We start from the raw sequence: 17,920 nt of genomic DNA, 5'->3' as shown, positions 1-17,920 counted from the left end.
CTAAATCCTTCCCCAAAAAGCTGTTGCTTAGAAAACTCTCTCCAAAAAGTCTGTTGTGATGGATGTACTCTTTCCAGAAGGAGCCAGCTGACTCTCTCTCCAATAATTGTGGGTGTTGGATTCCTGAAGCTACAGGGCCTGAAGGCAAGCCATGAACTGAAAGCAAGGTTTGAGGAAACAAAGTCTCTGCCTCTCCAGGAAAAGTGTGAGTAGGGCAGCATGGTAGCATAGTGGTTAGCAGTTGAGGTTCCCGAAAGTGGAGGAGCAGGCGGTGGCAGGCCTGGGGGCGCCGATTGAGGTGGACGAGGTTATTAAGGGACTGGGAAGCATGCAAGCAGGGAAGGCCCCGGGGCCGGACGGGTTCCCGGTGGAATTCTACAGAAAATATGTGGACTTGTTGGCCCCGTTGTTGGCGAGGACGTTCAATGAGGCCAGGGAAGGGGGGACACTACCCCTGACAATGTCGGAGGCGACGATATCGCTAATTTTGAAGAGGGACAAAGATCCGATGCAGTGTGGGTCCTATAGACCTATTTCACTATTGAACGTGGACGCCAAACTGCTAGCAAAGGTGCTGGCATCGAGGATAGAGGACTGTGTCCCAGGGGTGGTGCACGAAGACCAGACAGGGTTCGTAAAAGGGAGACAATTGAATATTAACGTGCGACGGCTATTAGGCGTGATAATGATGCCCTCAGTGGAGGGGAGGCTGAGATAGTGGCGGCAATGGACGCAGAGAAGGAATTTGATAGGGTGGAGTGGGAGTATTTATGGGAAGTGTTAAGGAGGTTTGGGTTTGGGAACGGATTTATTCGCTGGGTTAGACTACTTTATGGGGCACCAACGGCAAGCGTAGTTACAGGTCGACATAGATCGGAGTATTTCCGATTATATAGGGGAACAAGACAGGGATGCCCGCTGTCTCTATTGTTGTTTGCGCTGGCAATTGAACCTCTGGCCATGGCGCTGAGAGACTCCAGGAAATGGAGAGGGGTGACTAGAGGGGGAGAAGAACACCGAGTCTCGTTATACGCGGATGACCTATTGCTATACGTGTCGGACCCAGCGGGGGGGATGATAGAGGTTATGCGAATCTTGAGGAGGTTCGGGGAATTTTCGGGGTATAGGTTAAACATGGGGAAGAGTGAATTATATGTGATACATCCAGGGGACCAGAGTAGAGAGAGATAGAAGGCTTACCGATAAGGAAAGTGGAAAGAAACTTCCGATACTTGGGGATTCAGATCGCTAGGAGCTGGGGAACCTTGCACAGACTTAATCTGACACGGCTGGTAGAACAAATGGAGAAGGACTTTAAGAGGTGGGACATGCAGCCTTTATCGCTAACGGGGAGGGTGCAAGCAATTAAGATGATGGTCCTCCCGAGGTTCTTATTTGTATTTCAATGTCTCCCTATACTAATCACCAAGACCTTTTTAATAAAATAGATAGGAGCATTACGAGCTTTGTGTGGGCAGGGAAAGTTCCGAGAGTAAGGAGGGGGTTCCTTCAGCGCAGTAGGGACAGAGGAGAACTGGCACTACCGAACTTGGGAGATTATTATTGGGCCGCCAATGTGGCAATGATACGTAGATGGATGATGGAGGGTGAGGGAGCGGCGTGGAAAAGGCTGGAGAGGAGGTCCTGTAAAGGGACGAGTCTAGAGGCGCTGGTGACGGCGTCGCTACCGTTCTCACCGAAAAAGTACACCACGAACCCGGTGGTGGCGGCAACACTGAACATATGGGGACAGTGGAGGCGACAGAGAGGGGTGCGGGGAGCCCTGGTGGGGTCCCCTATCAGGAATAACCATAGGTTCACCCCAGGAAGAATGGATGGAGGATTTCAGAGCTGGTACCAGTTGGGAATTAGGAAGGATTTATTCATAGATGGGACTTTTGCGAGCTTGGGAGCACTGGAGGAAAAGTATAAGTTACCCCGGGGGAATTTCTTGAGATATATGCAGGTGAGGGCTTTACTAGACAACAGGTGAGGGAATTTCCGCGGCTCCCGACACAGGGGATACAGGACAGGGTGCTTTCAGGGGTGTGGGTCGGAGAGGGCAAGGTGCCAGAGATTTATAGAGAGATGAGGGAAGAGGGGGAGGAATCGGTGGGCGAACTAAAAAGAAAGTGGGAAGAAGAATTAGGGGAGGAGATAGAGGGGGGTATGTGGACTGATGCCCTAAGCAGGGTAAATTCCTCTTCCTCATGCGCCAGGCTTAGCCTGATTCAATTTAAGGTGCTACATAGAGCACACATAACGGGGGCAAGATTGAGCAGGTTCTTTGGAGTGGAGGACAAATGTGGGAGGTGTGGCGGGAGCCCGGCAAACCACGCACATATGTTTTGGGCGTGCCCGGCACTGGAAGGGTATTGGAAGGGAGTGACGGGAGTGATTTTGCAGGTGGTGAAGGCCCGGGTCAAACCAGGCTGGGGGTTAGCTCTATTTGGAGTTGCGGAAGAGCCGGGAGTGCAAGAGGCGAAAGAGGCCGATGGCGTGGCCTTTGCGTCCCTCGTATCCCGGCGCAGGATCCTACTCATGTGGAAGGAGGCGAAACCCCCCGGACTGGAGGCCTGGGTAAATGATATGGCGGGGTTTATTAAACTGGAGCAGATAAAGTTTGCCCTGAGAGGATCGGCTCAAGGGTTCACCAGGCGGTGGCAGCCATTTCTCGACTACCTAGGGGAACGTTAGAGGGAAGACAGATGACCAGCAGCAGCAACCCAGGGGGGAGGGGGGGGGGGGGGGGGAGGAGGCTTAGTTGAGTATAGGTCAATAGAGTACGAGGTTTTGTTACTTGTATATTATTATTATTATTATTGTTAAAAAGTTAAAACATTTCTGTTTTGTTATTGTTATCGTTTCGCTTGTTTTGTAAGCGGGAAAAATGTTGCTCAGGGATAAAAAATTTCAATAAAATATATATTTTTTAAAAAAAAGTGGGTCGGTGCAGACTCGATGGGCCGAATGACCTCCTTCTGCACTGTATGTTCTATGTTCTACGTGCTTTTAAGATACTGTAGGAAAACCAGTACGAGCTGCAACACGATGACTGTAATCTACAAGTTTACTGTGAAGAAAGCATGCTAGGAACCACCATCTGAAGCAAAGACTCTTTTCTCTTTCACTTCCGTTTACCCTCCCTTTTCCACCCCTGTGTTTTTCTGTCTGGTGTGTGTATATATATATATATATATATAGAGAGAGAGAGAGAGAGAGAGAGAGGGTGGGGAGATTGGTTAGAGTAGGAGTTAGGTACTTATTCATATTTAATCAACTGTATCTGCTGCGTATTTCATAATTATTCTTCGAACCATAGAACCCCTCTAGTGCAAAAGGAGGCCATTCGGCCCAACACTCTGCACTGACTCTCTGAAGGAGAACCCTACCTAAGTCCACCCCCTTGCCTTATCCCCGTAACCCCACTTAACCTGCACATCTTTGGACACTAAGGGGAAATTTAGCATGGCCAATCCACCTAACCCGCACATCTTTGGACTGTGGGAGGAAACTGGAGCACACGGAGAAAACCCACGCAGACACGGGGAGAACGTGCAAACTCCACACAGACAGTCATCCAAGACCTGAATTGAACCTGGGGCCCTGGTGCTGTGAGGCAGCTGTGCCAACCAATGTACCACTGTGCCACCCTGTTTTTTTAAAAAAAAGAGCTCAGTATTAATCACTCTTCCCAACATCTGTCTTAGTCTTGTTATAAATAAACAGTAATTGTGTTTCAATTTACAAACCTGTAATTATTCGGCAGCCAAGGGCCAAATACCTCGGGTATTTTTATAAGAGTTATTGGTTAATTCACTTGTGTTGTGACTCTGGGACGAGTTGGGCTGGAATTGACCTTCCACTCGCCCAGGGTGTCATAACAACTGGAACAGGACGGGTAGGGGTGGGAGTGTGTATCTTTCTCTCTGTTGGGATCTCTCACTTTCAAAGTAGTCCAGCTAATTGTCCAGGATGCTTGATGACTTGCAGCCAGTTTTCTGACTAATGATCAGTGGTTGACTACAAACATGCTTAATTGATTTTTAAAACGAAACAAAGACAACATGGCTGCCTCAACATGGTTTTCACACAAGTTCAAATTCTTTTCCCATATAAGAGATTTGCTGATCCTGAGGCTAAGTGTTGACGACGACATAAACGCCGTCGCGTTTCCCGACGGCATCAACATCACCTCAGGAGCAGCAATTCTGACCCCTACAGGGGGCCAGCACGGCACTGGAGCACCCCACACCGCTCCAGCTGCCGATCGGGCCGTCAGATAGGCGCCGCGGGTCTGCGCATGACCAGTGGGACCGGCGCGATTTCCGCGCATGCGCGGTGTCTCCCTTCTTCGCGCCGGCCCCGACGCAACATGGTGTAGGGCTACAGGGGCCGGCGCGGAACAAAGGAGGCCCCCAGCCCGCCGATCGGTGGGTCCCGATCGTGGGCTAGGCTGCAGCAGAGCCCCCCCCCCCGGGGTCAGACCCCCCCCATCCCCCTCACAGGCCGCCCCCGGATCCTTCAACGCCGAGGTCCCGCCAGGTAAGACCAGGTTAGAACGGCGCCGGCAGGACTCGTTTTTTTTTTGGAAAGCCGCTCGGCCCAGCCCAGGCGGAAAATCAATGGGGAGCCCCGTAGAGCGGCACCTGACCGGCGCCGCGTCGACCGCACCGATTCTCCGCTCTCCGGAGAATCGTGTCCCGGCGGCGTGGCACGATCCGCGCCGATTATCCGGCCTGGTCCCAGGGTGAGAGAATCCCGCCTGGGGTATTTTTGTTGAATATTTTCTTGTGTATTTCTTTCTGGCTGAATCCCGCCCCCGCCGTGTCCCGAAGTCTCCGCTACCAGACATTCAGCGGGGGCGGGAATCGCGCCGAGTCGGTCGGCGGGCCCACCCCCGCAGATTCTCCGGCCCGCGATGGGCCGAAGTCCCGCTGCCGGAATGCCTGTCCCGCCAGCGTGGATTAAACCACCTTTTGAATGGCGGCGCGGGTGGGCTCCGGGGTCCTGGGGGGGTCCGCGGGGCGATCTGGCCCCGGGGGGGTGCCACCACGGCAGCCTGGCCCGCGATCGGGGCCCACCGATCCGCGGGCGGGCCTGTGCCGTGGGGGCACTCTTTTTCTTCCGCCTTCGCCATGGTCTTCACTATGGCAGAGGCGGAAGAGACCTCCTCCACTGCACATGCGTGGGAATGCATGCGCCGAACCGCGTCGCCCGGCTAAGACCTTTCGGCCCCGGCTGGCGTGGCGCCAAGGCCTTTCCCACCAGCCGGTGGAGCGGAAACCGCTCCGGCGCGGGCCTAGCCCCTCAAGGTGAGGGTTTGGCCCCTAAAGGTGCGGATCTCCACACCTTTGGGGCGGCCCGACGTCGGAGTAGTTCCCGCCACTCCATCACGCCGGGACCCCCCGCCCCGCCGGGTAGGGGAGAATCCCGCCCATAGTTTCAAAGTTGCAGGAGTGTACCGGCAGACAGGAAAGTGGTTTGAGTGTGTCTGCTTTAATGCCAGGTGGGTGAACTTGCAGGATGGGTTGGTATCTGGGACTTCGATGTTGTGGCCATTTCAGAGACATGGATAGAGCAGGGACAGGAATGGTTGCTACATGTGCCCGGGTTTAGATATTTCAGTAAGCTCAAAGAAGGTGGTACAAGAGGGGGAGGGGTGGCATTGTTAGTGAAGGACAGTATTACGGTGGCAGAAAGGACGTTCGATGAGGACTCGTCTACTGAGGTGGTATGGGCTGAGGTCAGAAACAGGAAAGGAGAGGTCACCCTGCTGGGAGTTTTCTCTAGGCCTCCGAAAAGTTCCAGAGATGTAGAGGAAAGGATTGCAAAGATGATTCTGGATAGGAGCGAAAGTAATAGGGTAGTTGTTGTGGGGGACTTTAACTTTCCAAATATTGACTGGAAACGCCATAGTTCGAGCACTTTAGATGGGTCCTTTTTTGTCCAATGTGTGCAGGAAGGTTTCCTGACACAGTATGTAGATAGGCCAACGAGAGGCGAGGCCATATTGGATTTGGTACTGGGAAATTAACCTGGACAGGTGTTAGATTTGGAGGTAGGTGAGCACTTTGGTGATAGTGACCACAATTTGATTAAGTTTACTTTAGCGATGGAAAAGGATAGGTACATACCGCAGGGCAAGAGTTATAGCTGGGGTAAAGGCAATTATGATGCGATAAGGCAAGACATAGTATGCATAGGATGGGGAGGGAAACTGCAGGGGATGGGCACAATTGAAATGTGGAGCTGGTTCGAGGAACAGCTACTGCGTGTCCTTGATAAGTATGTCCATGTCAGGCAGGTTGGAAGTGGTCGAGCGAGGGAACCATGGTTTACTAAAGTTGTTGAATCACTTGGAAGAGGAAGAGGGAGGCTTATGTAAAGATGAGACGTGAAGGTTCAGCTAAGGCGCTCGAGAGTTACAAGTTAGCTAGGAAGGACCTAAAGAGAGAGCTAAGAGTCAGGAGGTGACATGAGAAGTCTTTGGCAGGTAGGATCAAGGATAACCCTAAAGTTTTCTAGAGATATGTCAGGAATAAAAGAATGACGAGGGTAAGAGTGGGGCCAGCCAAGGACAGTAGTGGGAAGTTGTGCGTGGAGTCCGAGGAGATAGGAGAGGTGCTAAATGAATATTTTTCGTCAGTATTCACACAGGAAAAAGACAATGTTGTCGAGGGCAATACTGAGATACAGGCTACCAGACTAGAAGGGCTCGAGGTTCTTAAGGAGGAGGTGTTAGCAATTCTGGAAAGTGTGAAAATAGATAAGTCCCCTGGGCCGGATGGGATTTATCCTAGGATTCTATGGGAAGCGAGGGAGGAGATTGCTGAGCCTTTGGCTTTGATCTTTATGTCATCATTGTCTACAGGAATAGTGCCAGAAGACTGGAGGATAGCAAATGTTGTCCCCTTGTTCAAGAAGGGGAGTAGAGACAACCCCGGTAACTATAGACCAGTGAGCCTTACTTCTGTTGTGGGCAAAATCTTGGAAAGGTTGATAAGAGACAGGATGTACAATCATCTGGAAAGGAATAATTTAATTAGAGATAGTCAACATGGTTTTGTGAAGGGTAGGTCGTGCCTCACAAACGTTATTGAGTTCTTTGAGAAGGTGACCAAACAGGTGGACGAGGGTAAAGCAGTTGATGTGGTGTATATGGATTTCAGTAAAGCGTTTGATAAGGTTCCCCACGGTAGGCTATTGCAGAAAATACAGAGGCATGGGATTCAGGGTGATTTAGCAGTTTGGATCAGAAATTGGCTAGCTGGAAGAAGACAAAGGGTGGTGGTTGATGGGAAATGTTCAGCCTGGAGTCCAGTTACTAGTGGTGTACCACAAGGATCTGTTTTGGGGCCACTGCGGTTTGTCATTTTTATAAATAACCTGGAGGATAGCGTAGAAGGATGGGTGAGTAAATTTGCCGATGACACTAAAGTCGGTGGAGTTGTGGACAGTGCGGAAGGATGTAACACGTTACAGAGGGACATAGATAAGCTGCAGAGCTGGCTGAGAGGTGGCAAATGGAGTTTAATGCAGAAAAATGTGAGGTAATTCATTTTGGAAGGAATAACAGGAAGACAGAGTACTGGGCAAATGGTAAGATTCTTGGTAGTGTGGATGAGCAGAGAGATCTTGGTGTCCATGTACATAGATCCCTGAAAGTTGCCACCCAGGTTGAGAGGGTTGTTAAGAAGGCATAGTGTGTTAGCTTTTATTGGTAGAGGGATTGAGTTTCGGAGCCATGAGGTCATGTTGCAGCTGTACAAAACTCTGGTGCGGCCGCATTTGGAGTATTGCGTGCAGTTCTGGTCACCGCATTATAGGAAGGATGTGGATGCATTGGAAAGGGTGCAGTGGATTTACCAGGATGTTGCCTGGTCTGGAGGGAAGATCTTATGAGGGAAGGCTGAGGGACTTGAGGTTATTTTCTTTAGAAAGAAGGTTAAGAGGTGACTTAATTGAGGCATACAAGATGATCAGAGGATTAGATAGGTTGGACAGTGAGAGCCTTTTTTCTCGGATGGTGATGTCAAGCATGAGGGGACATAGCTTTAAACTGAGGGGTAATAGATATAGGACAGATGTCAGAGGTAGGTTCTTTACTCAGAGAGTAGTAAGGGCGAGGAATGCCCTGCCTGTAACAGTAGTGGACTCGCCAACATTAAGGGCATTTAAATGGTCAGTGGATAAACATATGGATTATAACGGAATAGTGTAGGTGGGCTTTAGACTAGTTTCAAAGGTCGGCGCAACATCGAGGGCCGAAGGGCCTGTACTGTGCTGTAATGTTCTATGTTCTCTATGTTCTATGTTCTCTAATCTAATTCACCTGTCAAATTAATTTGGTAGTTAAAAAAAATAATGGCACGGCCGTGATCAGTTGCTATGGCAACAATTACAAAAATAGTTGTGAAGGCTTTTTCCAGCAAATATGCATACATATATATATATAAAACAAATGTTTTCTAGATAATGGGTGGGAACTGAGTGAGCCAGGCAAAAAATTATATTTATGTTTTCATTAAGAAAATTTTTTAATGGTCCTCGCCGTATCTTACACTTGTACACTGTCCACAATACAGCAGAATGGGTACATTGTGCAGCAAGTAAACCTTTTAATGTGCCTTTTGTTTCAAATAATTCTTCGGATGGGTTTCAGCTGCAATTGGCACTACCGAGATTGGACTTTACCAGCCCTTTAGGGTTGGCTGGGCCAAGAAAATGACGTGGGAAAGTGGAGGGTGGAGTGTTGCTCATCTTCCTGCCATCATGCCAATGGCGGGGAAGATGGTGGATGGTGCTCCTCTCCAGAGCCCAATTGAGGCACTTCAGCCAATTAAAGACCTATTCCCAATGCTGCTGCCATTTAATTATCAACGTAGTTGGGTGGCACAGTGGTTTGCACTGCTGCATCACAGTGTTGAGGACCCCGGTTCGATCCCGGACCCGGGTCACTGTCTGTGTAGAGTTTACACATTCTCCCGTGTCTCACTCCCACAACCCAAAGATGTGCAGCGTAGATGGATTGGCCACGCTAAAATTGCCCCTTAATTGGAAAGAAAATTGGGGACTCTAAATTTATGTTAAAAAAATTATCAGCATAGTGGTCTCCTGCTGAGCTCTCAAAGTGACCTTCCTTTCGTGCACTCCGAGAGGGGACTGCCAACAGCAACAGGTGCCTGCCATCACCAACTATCTTGCTGCCTTGCTAGGGCCTGCCAGACTCTAAGCCCCAATTACCTGATTGCCAGAGCCCATGTCCATCAATATGCTCTCCCCCTGCACTGCTCATGGTGGCGAGATGCTGGTCCTCTGATTGTCTTGCAGCTCTTGGGGTTGGGCAGCCATTCTTAATGGGGACCGCTGCCGCCAATCAGCTGCGGCCCCCGACTGCCGAAGAGAATAAGTGAGTACTCCCCCACCCACATAACCTTCTAAACACTAGGCCTGTTTTCATGCAATCACCAGTCATTAATATGAATATCTATTATATCTTAAGTCAATATTTCAAGATTTTCAACTTTTCCACTCATTTTTACGTAATGAAATGTCTATTTTATTTGTATATTTAGCCTCTTGGATTCTACCAAATAAAATGTTCACATGATGATAACTAGGCTGAGTTAAATGTTCCGAAGGACAGGTGGTATTGAGGAAGCAGTGGGGCTGCAGAAGGATTTGGACAGGCTAGCAGAGTGGGCAAGGAAGTGGCAGATGGAATACAATGTGGAAAAGTGTGAGGTTATGCACTATGGAAGGAAGAATGGAGGCATAGATTACTTTCTAAATGGGAAATGCTTAGGAAATCAGAAGCACAAAGGGACTTAGGAGTGCTTGTTCAGGATTCTCTTAAGGTCAAAGTGCTGGTTCAGTCAGCAGTTAGGAAGGCAAATGCAATGTTAGCATTCATGTTGAGGGCCAGAATACAAGACCAGGGATGTACTTCTAAGGATGTATAAGACTCTGGTCAGACACCATTTGTGAGCAGTTTTGGGCCCCGCAGCTAAGGAAGGATGTGCTGGCCTTGGAAAAGGTTCAGAGGAGGTTCACAAGAATGATCCCTGGAATGAAGAACTTGTCATATGAGGAACGGTTGAGGACTCTGGGTCTCTACTCGTTGGAGTTTAGAAGGCTGAGGGAGGATCTTATTGAAACTTACAGGATACTGCGAGGCCTGGGTAGAGTGGACGTGGAGAAGATGTTTCTACTGATAGGAAAAACTAGAACCAGAGGACACAATCTCAGACTCAAACAGAGATGAGGAGGAATTTCTTCAGCTAGGTGGAGAATCAGTGGAAAATGTTGCCACAGAACGCTGTAGAGGCCAAATCACTGTGTCTTTAAGACAGAGATAGCCCAGGGGCATCGATTTAGGTAATGGGCAGGAGATTTAGAGGAGATCGGAGGAAAATGCTTTCACCCAAAGGGTGGATGAAATCTGGAACTCACTGCCTGAAAGGGTGGTAGAGGCCGGAACCCTCACAGCTTTTAAGAAGTATTTAAATTAACACTTGAAATAATGTTGCATATAAAGCTACGGACCAATTACTGGAAAATGGGATTAGAATAGTTTGGTGCTTGATGGTCGGCGTGAACGCGATGGGCCAAAGGACCTCTTTCTGTGCTGTAAAACTTTATGACCTTTTGACTATAGTTTCAAAAGGTTTCTTTCAAAAAGGAAAAATGATCAGTTTAGAATAATTTTACCTCAACATGTTTAATATTGTCAATCTGCAATAGAATTCATATTTAAACATTTTACTGCATAAAACACGACCATTTATAAGAAGCTGTTAGGCCAACACATTTGATTGACATATGCTTGGTAGACAATGTCCACTATGCTGAGCAATGAAAATATGAATAATTGACAATCTTTTTGTACATGGCAAAGGATTATATATTTATGTGTGATGCTTTGATCAGCAATTATAGATACTGTGAGTGAATGAAAAAGTGTTTTGGTACATCAAAATTCTATTACTATTACTGGATCAAGAATGCATTTTTGAAGAGCCAAATTATAAGCAGAAGTGAAGTGAAATTGTTGCATCTTACATTCAGCCAAACTGCCCAACAAAGGAGTTCCAATTCCATCCACGGAGTACCTGAAATAAATTACAGATATTATAGGACTGCTGTCAGGGAGCAACAATGTTTAATTTATTTAAAAATTATAATTTTTATAAAAGATCCTTCAGTTGGAAGATAAAGATGTTGGCATTAAACTGGAATTCCCTAGTTTTTAAAGGGGGAGATTCTCTGGCCTTCCTGCAGCTTGTTTCTCGGCTGTGTGAGGCGGCCCACTTTTGGCCGCCGGTGGGATCTTCTGGTCATGCCGCTGCCAATGGGATATCCCAATTAATCCACACCACACTGGCAGGAAACCCGTAGCGGGGGGTGAATTGTTGGCGGGACTGGAAGATCCCGCCGGAGGCATGAACAGCTGGAAGATCTCTCCCTATGTTTAAAATGCTTCACTCATTTCATTAAGATCAAAATCAGAAACACAAAGGGCTAGATTCTCAGTTTCAGAGGCTACGTGCCGGCGGCAGCGGAGCATCCGACCCAAACTCCCACCTCCCGCGCCAAAAATGGTCAGAGAATGCCAGGTCCTGGGCCACGCATGCGCACTGCTGACAACCTGCAGCGGTCACGCTGTACAATATGGTGCCGGCCATCCGCAAACCCGGCCTGCCATCCGCGACCCCACAGCCCGTCCCCTGGCCAATCCCCCCAGCACTAGCAAAGCCCCCCCCGGCCAGCGGCACAGATTCTGGCAGAGTAGGGTGGCGCTGGACACAGTCCGCAGCTGGCATGCCGGGTTCCTGACTGCTGGGACCACATGTGTCCCATACCATCGGGAACTCGGGCCATCGGGAGCGGAGCATCGCGGGTGGCCGGGCTGATGACGCGCCAACGCGTTGAAACTGCGCGCGGCGCATGTCACGATGATGCCAGTTTGAAGGGGGCCAAACATGGCGGACCAGCGTCAAACTGGCACCGGTCCTAATTTCGGCATGAAAATCCATTCTCCTCCCAATCGCCGAACACGATTTTGGCGTTGGACTGCGGAGAATCCCGCCCAAAATCTCTTATATAAACATAATGTTACCGTGTGTCTACTTTTGCTCAATTTTCCAATCATAAATATTATGTTATGTTATTTGAGTAACATAAATCGCTACTAGCTGTAGACAATGTTGAAAGATACTCCAGTCCTCGAAGTAAGTTGAAAGTATTTATTTAGTAATGACAAAGCTATTAGTTGAGTTCGACATTCTGCTGATCTAACTCTGGTAACACAGTAAACTTGACTAGCTGTCGAAATGTTATCTAGGCCACATGTGTTGGCATGATTGAGATCTATGCTGCACTCCTGTTGTTCGAGTGAGTGAGGCGGAAAGCCTGTGTGTGTTATGTTTTATAGTGGACGTGTAGTGCCCTCTATTGGTGATGCCACAGCTGGGTGTTCTGATTACCCTTTGGTTACATGTCTACATTGCCCCCCCCCCTTTTAAAAAAAATATACATTTCTTGCGTGGTACGAAGAAAAAATAGATGACAATACTAAAGGTCAATACTTATGGTCTTATTGATAAATTCTTGGTTTCTCAAGGAATTAAGGGCTATGGAGAGAGAGCGGGTAAATGGAGTTGAATCAGCCATGATTGAATGGTGGAGTGGACTCGATGGGCCGAATGGCCTTACTTCCACTCCTATGTCTTATGGTCTTATGGTCAGAACATGATATGTGTGACTTATATACACAGCAAATAGAAAAATGTATACAGGAAATATAGAAAACAAATGTTCATGATTTCAGGCTTTTAGGTCACCGTCTTGGTCACGATGACCTTCTTAGAGGTTGCAGTGGAGACATTGATGTGTTGATAGTTGTGTGTCATGACTAGTCGAATTGTTGGTCATGGTATCCCGAAATATCGTTTCATTAAGCGACACTTGAGGAAAAAAAAACAATCGTGGTGTGTTGAAGTACCAACAAGTCATCAGCAGGTATTCGAATGGTCGAACCACTTATGTTGACTGACGTGGGACTTTTTTCTGTGCTTGTGGTATCGATTTAGCGTGTCACCTGCCTTAAACTTTGTGTTGCTTCTTTGTTTTGGAGCAAATATGAACTTGTGAAATTCATTGTCATGCCATTTGTTTTGTGTGAACAATGTCCATAGTCTGTTTGAACTCTTGCCATTGTTTTGGACTGTTCTGTAACATTGTCCTTCATGTGCAGGGTTGTACCATGTTGTGCAGGTTGTTGTTTCATGGTCGTTGTTCTGGCCGTTGGCATTGTGCTCAATGACTGTTCCTTGTGGATAATTTGAGTCATTCTCAAAGTTATTGGTATCAGTGTCCTTTGTGATACCTGATGTTTCATTGAGCTTTTCGACTTGAGGTATACGTGAATGATCTGATGTTGCATTGATCTTGGTGACATCAGTCATTTGTGGTTGATTTGATTCCTCTTTGATTCCTTGGTGCTCCTCTTCTGGAGTCATTTCAGGTTGATTTGCGTCACGTTGATCTCTTGGTGCTCCTCTTCTGGAGTCAACTTCGTCAAGATTTCAATTTCTTGTAGGTTGGCAAGAGTAGATGAGGTTTTAATTGATGCGGTCTCACTAGACTCATTAGTGGTTGTACTTTGATTGTCAGGTTCTTTTGTACAGACGAGCTGAGATCCATCAGTCTCGCTGTGATCTTGTGCAGATTGTATGGGAATTGTGATTTCTTCGTCTCGTCTCACATACAGTGGGTAGACTTACATGGTCTTCTCGTTGTTCATTAAATAAGGTAGCTAGACCTTCATGGTCGTCTATTTGTTCAAATGAGCTGGGTAATCTTTCATAGCCTAGATTTTATTGTTCAAATGAGCTGGGTAGACTTTCATAGTCTGCTTCTGGTTGCTCAAATGAGGTGGATAAACCTTCATAGTCTTCTTCATGCATGGTTGTCACTCTGGAGTCTTGTTAAGGTAAAAATTGTACATGGAGAAGTTAAAATTAAGGGTTGCACATGGAGAAGTTAAAATTAAGGGTGTCTCTGTTTTAATTATGCTTGCAATAATGTAATTGGGATTCTGCAAAGATCTGGTGCAGCTTGCAATAATGTGATTGGAATATTCTGCAAAGTTCTGATACAAAAGTGCAACAAACTAATCGTTTACTGTTGAGACACCTCTTATTCTTGTAACTGAAAACAAGGAGTTGTGGACATCAGTTATTGAATGTTTTCAGAACAATGTGATTGGTAGCTAATTGTTGCTAGGGGGACCTAATGGTCATGTCCGTAACCCGTTCAAGCTAATGAGGAACATGTATAAAAAAAGGCTAACTGCCGCTGTGAAATTGAGAAGGTGACTGCGAGCACTGCGGAGTGCCGGCTTTTCTCCCAAAAGCTTTTGCCAATAAATGGACTTGACTCAACTCTTTGGTGTGGACAGGTGCTCACACGCCATTTTAACTTCTTTAGACCCGTGGAGAATAACTTTTTCGGCGTTCTTTCTTGGTAAACACTTCATGTTATTTTTTTTCTTGTGATCTGCGCTTTTCAATCGCAATTTCCAGCGTTAAATCCTGCTCATTCAGTAATTTTTCTCTGAGGTGCTCATTATTTATTCCCCAAACAATTTGGTCATGAATTTTAGAACCATGCTGCAGTGAAAAGTTGCAGGATTGTGTCAGCAGCTTAAGATCAGTCACAAAGCTGTTGAAAGATTCCTCTTTCCCTTGCAATCTCTTTGCAAAGATGTAACGCTCATATATGTCATTTGACTGTACTGTACAGTGACTATCAAATATTTTAAGGATCGTTTCATACTTTGTTTTATCTTGATCTTCTGTGTAGTTAAAAGAGTTGTAGATCTCGATCGCATGATCACCAGCCATAGTCAGTAAGAGAGCTATTTTCCGAGCATCGGTCGCGTTTGTTAAGTCAGACGCTTCGACATACAGTTAAAATTTCTGTTTAAACAATCACCAGTTATCATTAAAGTTACCGTTGGTCCGGAGGTGACGAGGAACTTGTGGTTTGTCCAGTGTGCCTGGAATCGGCAGCTTAGTTCCGGAGGCGATGGTTCTGTTTCCAAATAGCTATCTGGTTTTCTCTCTGAACTTACTGAATTTAACTAGGTAGATGCAGCAGCCACTCCGGTACAGTATTATGTTATGTTATTTGAGTAACATAAATCGCTACTAACCGTAGACAATGTTGAAAGATACTCCAGTCCTCGAAGTAAGTTGAAAGTATTTATTTAGTAACAACAAAGCTATTAGTTGAGTTCGACACTCTGCTGATCTAACTCTAGTACACAGTAAACTTGACTAGCTGTCCAAACTTTATCTAGGCCACATGTGGTGGTGTGATTGAGATCGATGCTGCAGTCCTGTTCTTCCTCCAGTCTTTGCTGGGTGAGTGAGGCGGAGAGCCTGTGTGTGCTGTGTTTTATAGTGGTCATGCAATGCCCTCTAGTGGTGATGCCTCAGCTGGGTGTTCTGATTAACCATTGGTTACATGTCTAGTTCTGATTACCCATTGGTTACACGTCTACATATCATGACACTAAGAACAAGAGAAATAGGAACAGAAGACGGTCATTTGGCTCCCCCAGCTTGCTGCACCATCCAAAAAAACATGGCTGATGGGAAGAAATAACTCCTCTGCTGGCTCAGTCTTAGAGTGACCACAAGGAACGAAAGAAAGGTCGGCTACAAAAATAAAGGTTTATTAACTTGTTTATTTACTCCACACCCCGAAGGGTTCTACTATCTCGTCCTTCACCCAGGTTGGGGTTTTATCCTGCAGAGGCTCCCCTTGTTAAAGGGGAAGCCCCATCCCGTAACTGGGGAAGTTTGTACTCAGTAGCGGTCATAGGGAACCGGACGGTCCACACTCGGTGACCTCCGTGGGGGTTGTAACACCACCCTCCCCAACCCCCGCCTATGTTCTGAGCGGCATCCGCATCGGCGGACTGCGTGAGGCCTCCTCGTCCTCTTCACCCAGGGTTCGTGCTCGGGCCTCGTTAGTGTGGGGTCTGGCGGTGGAAACCGGACGAAGGATTGACGTTTTCACAGGAAGTGTCGGAGTGGGGCCGGCACGGGTGGCTCAGCATCAGGAACCGGGTCAGCAGTCTCCGCTGGTGGCTGAATCACCATCTCTGAGGCGGAGCCTGAAAAGTCTGCATCCGCCAACGCAGCATCCTGGGGTCCCATGGCCAATGGAGGAGGAGGAAAACGCAAGGCCGGGGCATCTGGGAACGGAACCGGTAGACCAGGGACACAAGTGCGAAGTGGTCCAAGTGCCTGTTTCACTAAGGCCTTGCACTCACACCTTATACGATACTGGCCTGGTAAACCATAGAATCCCTACAGTGCAGAAGACCATTTGGCCCATCCATCGAGTCTGTAAGGACCCTCTGAAAGAGCCCCACCATATCCCCGTAACCCCCACCTAACCTTTTCGATACCAAGAGTCAATTTATCATGGCCAATCCACCTAACCTGCACATCTTTGGATTGTGGGAAGAAACTGGAGCACCCGGAGGAAACCGAAACCCATGCAAACACGGGGAGTGTATAATCCTCACAATCACCCGAGACCTGAATTGAACCCGGGTCCCTGACGCTATGAGGCAGCAGTGCTAACCACTGAGCCACCGTGCTGCCCTGGGACAGTACCAGGCCTGGGATCCATGTCGCTCTGTCACCAAATGTCTGGATGTTCATCGAGTCGCTTGGCGAAAGGTTGTGTAGGGGCGTGCGCTTGACTGTGTCTGCCTCGGACATGTCCTGACCGCGACAAACCTTTCCGTTGCTGTCCGGGAGCACCAGTCTCAACCGAGTGCGGAGGCGGCATTCCATGAGCAGCTCAGACTGTCGACCCTGCTCGTGGCATGTGGCATGGCCCGATAGCAAAAAAAGAATCTGTCCAAACGATTCTCCAGGGATCCCGAGGTCTGCTTCTTCATCCCATTTCAAAGTTTGGACCGTTCGCTCGGCCAATCCGTTCGAGGCCGAGTGGCACAGAGCGATGCGCACATAGCAAATTCTGTTCGAGTGAATGAAAGAGCCGAACTCTGCGCTGGTAAAAACCGTACTGTCATCTGAAACTAGCAGCTCGCGGATGCCACATGTGCTGAATGTCTGGCAAAACCGCTCGACTGCGGCCTGTGGTTGTCGCCTGTATCCAGTGCACTTCCATCCACTTGAAGTGGGTGTCGATTATGATGAGGAACATGGAGACTTGGAATTATCCCGCAAAGTCAATGCGGAGGGTCAACCTGGCCATTCCCACAGGTGGAGGGGCGCTGCCGGCGACAGCTTCTGGTGTTCCTGACATTGCACACATCGCTGGGCCAACATCTCAATGTCAGCGTTTATTCCAGGCCACCAGACGTAACTGGGGCCAACACCTTCATTTTGGGAACTCCCGATGCCTGTTGTGGAGATCCTGCAGAAGTGCGGCACACCCTCTTTCTGGAACCATGACTCAAGTTCCAGAAGGATAATGTCTTCTTTGATGGTCAGTTCCACATCAACCCTCAGGTCGTCCGGCAAAGCGTTGTGTTCGGCCCTGTACAATCTAATGCGCGGGACAAGTGTGGATCTGTCTGGGTCTATGCCTGAATACGAGATGCTGTGATGGGCATACAGTCCATGAAATGTGAGGTGGCAATGACCTTGCTGGCTGAAACAGGCGTTGGTGGCCTGGTTGGAAGGGGGAGGCGGCTCAATGCGCCCGCGTGGGGAATCTTCGCTCTGGAATAGTGCTCCAATACAAATGCATAGGCAGGCAGCATTAGAGCCCAGCTTTGAATTTTTGCGGAAGCGATGGGTGAATTGCCCTGTCCTCCTTAAACAGTTCCAGTAAAGCTTTGTGGTCCATGAGCACCGTGAATGCA

General features: G+C 48.0%; 1 protein-coding gene across 2 annotated transcripts in view; it reads right to left on the bottom strand.

Moving 5' to 3' along the window:
• The window catches only part of gpr180 (G protein-coupled receptor 180), a 291,090-nt gene that overhangs the window by 73,957 nt on the left and 199,213 nt on the right, over positions 1-17,920 (bottom strand). For both annotated transcript variants that reach the window (XR_011935125.1, XM_072476231.1), the window contains exon 5: positions 11,065-11,114. Coding sequence is in view for 1 of the 2 variants with exons in the window: in XM_072476231.1 (XP_072332332.1) it covers positions 11,065-11,114 (50 nt within the window). In the remaining variant the exon portion in view is untranslated. The remainder of the gene's footprint in view (positions 1-11,064; positions 11,115-17,920) is intronic.

This window comes from Scyliorhinus torazame, chromosome 15, assembly GCF_047496885.1.
Source record: "Scyliorhinus torazame isolate Kashiwa2021f chromosome 15, sScyTor2.1, whole genome shotgun sequence".
In the NCBI taxonomy this organism is placed as follows: Eukaryota; Metazoa; Chordata; class Chondrichthyes; order Carcharhiniformes; family Scyliorhinidae; genus Scyliorhinus; species Scyliorhinus torazame.
Note: the sequence above shows the minus strand (reverse complement) of the source record. Positions and strands in the feature narration are given on the sequence as shown.